General features: G+C 48.4%; 1 protein-coding gene across 1 annotated transcript in view; it reads right to left on the bottom strand.

The window, feature by feature from the left end:
• Positions 1 to 5,537, bottom strand: part of GNAO1 (guanine nucleotide binding protein (G protein), alpha activating activity polypeptide O) — a 76,242-nt gene extending 70,705 nt beyond the window's left edge. Inside the window, exons 1-2 of the mRNA XM_010180007.1 lie at positions 5,494 to 5,537; positions 5,109 to 5,250 (exon numbers count right to left, since the gene is read on the bottom strand). Of these exons, the coding sequence (XP_010178309.1) occupies positions 5,109 to 5,250; positions 5,494 to 5,537 (186 nt within the window). The remainder of the gene's footprint in view (positions 1 to 5,108; positions 5,251 to 5,493) is intronic.
• Between the last annotated feature and the right edge of the window lie 418 nt (positions 5,538 to 5,955).

The raw sequence follows: 5,955 nt of genomic DNA on the forward strand, positions 1-5,955 counted from the left end.
GGAAAGATTTTGTATTTTCAGGTGCTCAGGAGATTGGAAGGTGGCAAAGGAGAAAATGCATTTGTGAGATGTTGATGACGGAGCTTTTGGTTAGAGAGACTCCAGAACCACTGCAGCGAGGCTGATGGGTCACGCACCATGCACCACGCAGAAGAGCTTACTCTGGGATTTCCCTTGCTCTTTGCTGTTCCTTCTTTCTCCTCCAGCCTTTTTGCAGCAGTGATTCCCAATACATTGGCCACTTCAGCCAGCAACAAGAAGCCTTTCTTTGAGTGAGCCAACCATTTCCTCAGCAACAAGGCAGGCTGTGGAAATTACAAGTGCTTTCCTTTCTGTTTCGTGTTTCCCACCCCTCAAGAAATGCCCTGCCTTTAATTAGTCTGCACTGCTCAAAAACATGAATGATGGGAACTGAATTGCACCTCATGGAGGGATGAAGAGAGAGGTGAGTGAGAAAGGTGGCTTTGGTCTCAATGGAAACGAGTGACAGATCTCTAGGTATTAGCAAAGGGCAGGCTGAAATATCTGTCTGGTGCTGTTGCAGTGACGATGGCAGCAGACCCAGGACAGCAGGAGTGGTTATACCCATGCTGTGGTGATCGCTATAGGGCATGCAGGAAGCCAACGGCCCTCAGCTGCTGCTGGACATCCAGACAAATGCTGACGACCCAGCAAAATTAATGGGGTGGCGAATGCTCCCTTCTTTCATTTTCCCTTTTCTCCCGTCGCATCCTGCTCTTGCACAAAGCAGCCCTAAGTTACACTTCACTGCAGAGGAGTTCCCATTGCTTACAACAGCAGATGAGCAAGGCTTGGCACAGCGAATCCTGCGTCCATCCCCAGATCCCCCCCTTAGCCACCAGTCAGCAAACAGAGGCTTCCTACCAGCACAGTGGTCCCCGATTAACCTCGCCGGCCCTCTCTAAAGTTATCAGCAGTTTTTTGCCATTGCTCAGAGAGCTTGGGTTAGGGACGTGCAGCAAGAGCCAGCTGGTCTGAACAGACACCTGCCTGAAGAACAAAGTACAATTCACCAACGTTTCGAGCTGACAAGTAGAAAAAGGCAGTTAAACCAGAGCAGGTCTTAGGAAAGAGAGCTCCTCCCACACACCGGGACTGGAAGGCACCAGGTGACAACGGCTGTGTCCCTGCTCCTGCCACTGCCAAGCAGGAGTGAGGGGGAGAGGGCAGCTCCTAAAATCACCTTCAGCACAGCAGAGGGGATGGAGGGCTGGGTTTCTGCATGCACCCTGCTGTTCAGAAGCCCCTGCTGTTCAGAAGCCCGGCAGACGCAGCTCCAGTGCACATGGCCCCCTTTGCCAGCCGCCGTGGGGATGCTGTTCAATTACACTAAACAACTTTTTAGTATTACTACCCAGTACTTTAAAATGTCCCAGGCACACCTTTGTTTAGCTCACAAAAAAAAACACACTGTGCACAGCACAAGCTCACCACAGACACATTTTGCTACAAAGCCTGAAAGAAAAAAATTGCCTATCAAAATTTTTTAAGACTTTAAATAACAGCTTTCTAGTTTTCCCTTTCACAGTTGAAGCTGAGACATTTCCAGAGTCCCGCTAGGAAAAAAGTCCAATTTGAAGGTCACTGCCTATCATCTCCACACCCCAAGCACTGGACCTGTGACCCTGTCACCTCACATACTTGTATCTGAGCCACACAACTGACACTGGGACTCTCTGCTGAGTTAATTCATGAGCAATTTCAGCCTGTTCCTGTCTGGTTTATGCTAATATGAATATGCTCTACCGTTGTTTTCATACCAGCCTGCATGGGGTGGTGTGCTTGCCTGGGCAGGCTCCTTGCAGCCCATGCTATGGACACCCCCAGTTCCCCCCCAGCCTGGCTGCAACTCTGGCACTTTGCTGGTGTGGGGCTGTAGGTGCTGCATCTCCAAGCAGCTTCCGAGGTCAGTGCTGACCCGCCAAGGAAGACACTTTACGCTTCTTCTGGCTGGAATTTCTGAAGTCGGACTTCAGAACCAGCTCTAAATTCCTGGCTTTAAATCTCCGTTTCCCATTTGCTCTGCCTGGGTACACTGAAAGGGAATCAGGGAGGAGCTTGCTTTATTAATACATTTGCACTTTAGAGAACCATTTAATCCACAGGCTACACGTTACGACTGGACTCTTTCCTGTCTGCTAATCTGATTAGAAAGGTAAGGACAGCAGTGCCCTCCAGGCCAGCTGGAGGGTCTGGAGCAGCCAGGAGAGACTGAGCCTCTGCCCCTGTTCCTTGTTCCACCACTCTTGGGTGTTTGGGGATGCAGAGCAAGGGCAATGATGGCCCTGGAGACGAGGAATGCCTATGGACGCAGCTCCTCCCGCAGCGGCCCCTGTCTCCTCATTGACAGCTCTTTTGTCCCCTACCCTTTTGCACCATGTAAAGAATTTGTGACACTGCACTTGTACAGCATTTCTGGAGTCTCAGAGCGACCTTCCGGGCTGTGCACAGTGACAATGTGCCATGAGCTGCCAGGATGTGCTCCTGCATCCCTGCGCTGAAGGACATGAAACAAGGACCTGGGTGCAGCCCACAGGCCATGAACCTTTGGTGAGCCAGGCACAGCTGCAAGAAAACCCATTCCCCTGAACAAGGAACACGTGTGAACGTGAAATCCTACACACACTGTTCTGCTCTTAACCTGGGGACAGGTCCTTATCAGCAGAGAGAGTCAGCGAATCTGGATTCTTCCCCCAGTCTTTCACTTCTATTAGACTAAATACTGGAGGTATAATTATGGGCAGGAGAAAAATGAGAAGAAAGAGAGGATTTGGTTATTTTCCCTCAATAACAAAGCACAAATCATCTCATTCATATTTACTAAGTAGGGGAGCGGTTTTTCTTGCTCCGAACATTGTCAGGGTGCCATTTGGAAGGGATATGGGAGCAGATACATCTCCCCTGAAGCCGGGGTGGGGGAAGCTGTAACAGCCAAGCAGCCCCTGGGGAAAGCCTGTCCTGGGTCCATGCCCCCTCCTTTCCTGCTGCCAAATTGGGCTCGGAGCAGCCACAGCCCTGGCTCCCCTTCCCGAACTCTCATCTCTTGGGGGCTTAAGTGATGAGTAGGGGAAAATCCCACACTAAAAGATTTGCATTGGAAACCCTTGGCTGAGGAATGACTTTTAAAATAGAAAAGCTTTGCTTGAAAAGGGATGAACCATGTAGCATAATACTCCACAAATCGCCTGTTTAATGGCCTCCCTTTATAGCAGCTGTGCATTAATAACAAAAGCACAGCAGCAGAAGCCATGCGCTTCTTTGTAAGATTAAAATAAATGCTGTTTTGTACTAATACCAGCAACTTTCTGTGGAGGTTGACTAAGAGAAAGCAGCAAGTGGAAGACCACAGCCTGAGATACTTGGGTTCTTTTTTCATCGTCTACTGCTTGGAGCTGACCTTGCTTGAGCAGGAGGTTGGGCTGGATGCCTCCTGAGGTCCCTTCCAGCCTGAGTTATCGTATGATCCTAGGAACATCTGGCATCTTTGCCACAGGAATACGAACGGACGTGACATTTCGTGCAGCCCAGTACTTCATCTCTCATTCCTGGCAGTCCTGGTAGCAGCTCTCCCCCTCCACACCCTGTACTTTGCCAGGCCTGGCACTAAAGCAGTGCTGAGTTTCTCTCCTGGAATGAGAACTTCAGGCACTAAAATAAAAAAAAGAAGTTTTACATTTTAAAGCTGTCTGCCACAGACTATTTATCAGACATGGAGAATGATTTGTTTCTGTTTTCCTGGGCATAGGTTTTTAGCTGAGACAAGATTCGTTGCCTTGCTGAGAGCTGAGTCACCGACTAATCAACAGATTAATGCATTCAGTTCGAAAGCCATCAGCATTAGTTCTCGGCAAGCTCACAAGAACTCCATTATGGTATCATCTCTGCGTTTGGGATGGAAATGTCTCCAGGATTTAGAGTTCCTGTGGGAAAAATCCCGAGATGCAAAGAAATTAAACCCCTCTATGTGACTGGGAGAAATAAGGTTCCTCTTCATACAGCAACACCACAGCAGGATTTTGGCATCCTTTCTAGTGAATGCTTTTATTATCAACCTTCAGATAAAGAGTTTGGGGTATGTCGTACATCTGTCATTTGATAGCTCCCTAAAAATAGTCACGATCAACTCTGTGGCATATAGGACTTTGCCTTTACCAAGTCTTTCCTCTGAAATTATTTTATTTCCAGTGAAACCAATTAGTTTTACTTTCTGCAGGATGGGAGCACACAAAAAGGGTGGTCTTGGCTTCTCTAGAGCTCTGGGTTTCTGACTGTGGGCTTGGTCTGAGCCAGAAATGCAAAGAATGAAAGGCAGAGGCTGGCAGGGGCACCTCACAGAGGAGCCACTGTTTAAAAATAGGGAGCTGGTTAACGTAACAGCAGAGCAGCAACTGTAAAAGGACAGGCTGGTTTAGGTGTGTGGCACGAGGAGGCTGCCAGACATCTCACGGTTCCTCTGATAAGACACATACGTGCTAACGCCGCTGCCTAAGACCACGTCCATGCACACCTCAGTGAAGTGATACACCCCTTGTTTGCAAATGAAATTGCTGTTCGGGTACACTTGAATGGGGCATGTGTGAGAAAAAGCTGGCCGAGCCCCCACAGAAGTCAAGTTAATCCTAAAAGCTTTCCTATATATCAGCAGGCTGGTGGAAGGGATTTGAACTGCAGCAAGACTTCTCTCTGAGACATTTCTCCTTGCAGCCGGTGCACAGGAGATGGGACACATTTTCTCCTCGTTTCCCCAGGTCTGTCAATGCCTCTGTCTAGTTTGTCCCTAGATAGCAGATTTTTTTTTGTACTGGCCTGGCTAGAGCCAGGGCAAAAGAGATGGTGGCTGCAGTGACACAGAGGTCCCCAGGGCCATGCTTCCTCGCGTAGGTGTACAAATGGCATGTCATATTGTGCCTGTGTTTCTGTTTGATGCATGAACTCCGGGTGCACCAGGCATACAACAGTGATGTAAATCTTCCCCCCTCCCTCCTTTTCCCTCCAAGGTATCAGTTTGTATAAATGCCTCCTTTTTTTGCTCTGGAGTTTCAAGGTGCTCAGTTCTCTGTACACAAGCAGTGGTGATTTTAACTTACCCGTCGTTCCTTGTCACCGTATTCGATGCCCAAGGTGTCCATGGCACGTACAATAGCTGCCAGTGACTGTATAGTGTTGCTGTAGACCACTGGCTTGTACTGCTTCACGTCCTCGCCAGAGAAGCCATCCTCATGGATGATCCTGAAGAAAATGCAAAGGACAAAAACCTCTTGAGAATGCCATTTCAATGGGGGAGATGTTTAAAAGAGAGCTGTGCTCTTTTGAAGAGCACATCTGCTAGCTCGATTCACTTAATTTAGTCAGCAGTTCTTTTTAAACCCTTCTGGTTGATCACCATTAGAGTGTCTGAGCCCGGTGCCTGGAATTAGCATCCCTTTTGCTCTCTCTCAAGCAGGTTTTGTGCAGGGTTGGTGCATACGGTACCTCCTCCCCAGCTGAACCACAAACTGGAGCCTGGACAGCCCCATGTTCACAGTCCTACCGGTCCCAGGGGGGCAGGTTTCCAGGTCCTACATTATCTCTCCTGTCCAGTCTATGGAAATAAGCTCAATGCTTCCCATGACCACCAGATCAGATCTTAACCACTGAAACAAGTGACAGAAAACCCTAGTTTTTGTCCAGTCCTTTTTGTAGTAACTCCTGGGGTGCCTTACGAAAGGAATCAGAGTCAAAATACCCCCGTACACATGGGGACACAGGCATGGATAGAGGAAGGGACTCAGTTGTGCAGCACCTGAAGTATTTACAACCCTTTTCACCTCCTCCCTCCAGCCCCCTCCATTAAAAACAGTGCTGGGAGTTTTGCCAGCTAAAGGCACGTTATGTTATGTTATGTTATGTTATGTTATGTTATGTTTTATGTTGTATTATGTTGTATTATGTTGT

The sequence above is a fragment of the Mesitornis unicolor genome, unplaced genomic scaffold (genome assembly GCF_000695765.1).
Source record: "Mesitornis unicolor isolate BGI_N332 unplaced genomic scaffold, ASM69576v1 scaffold11512, whole genome shotgun sequence".
Classification (NCBI taxonomy): Eukaryota; Metazoa; Chordata; class Aves; order Mesitornithiformes; family Mesitornithidae; genus Mesitornis; species Mesitornis unicolor.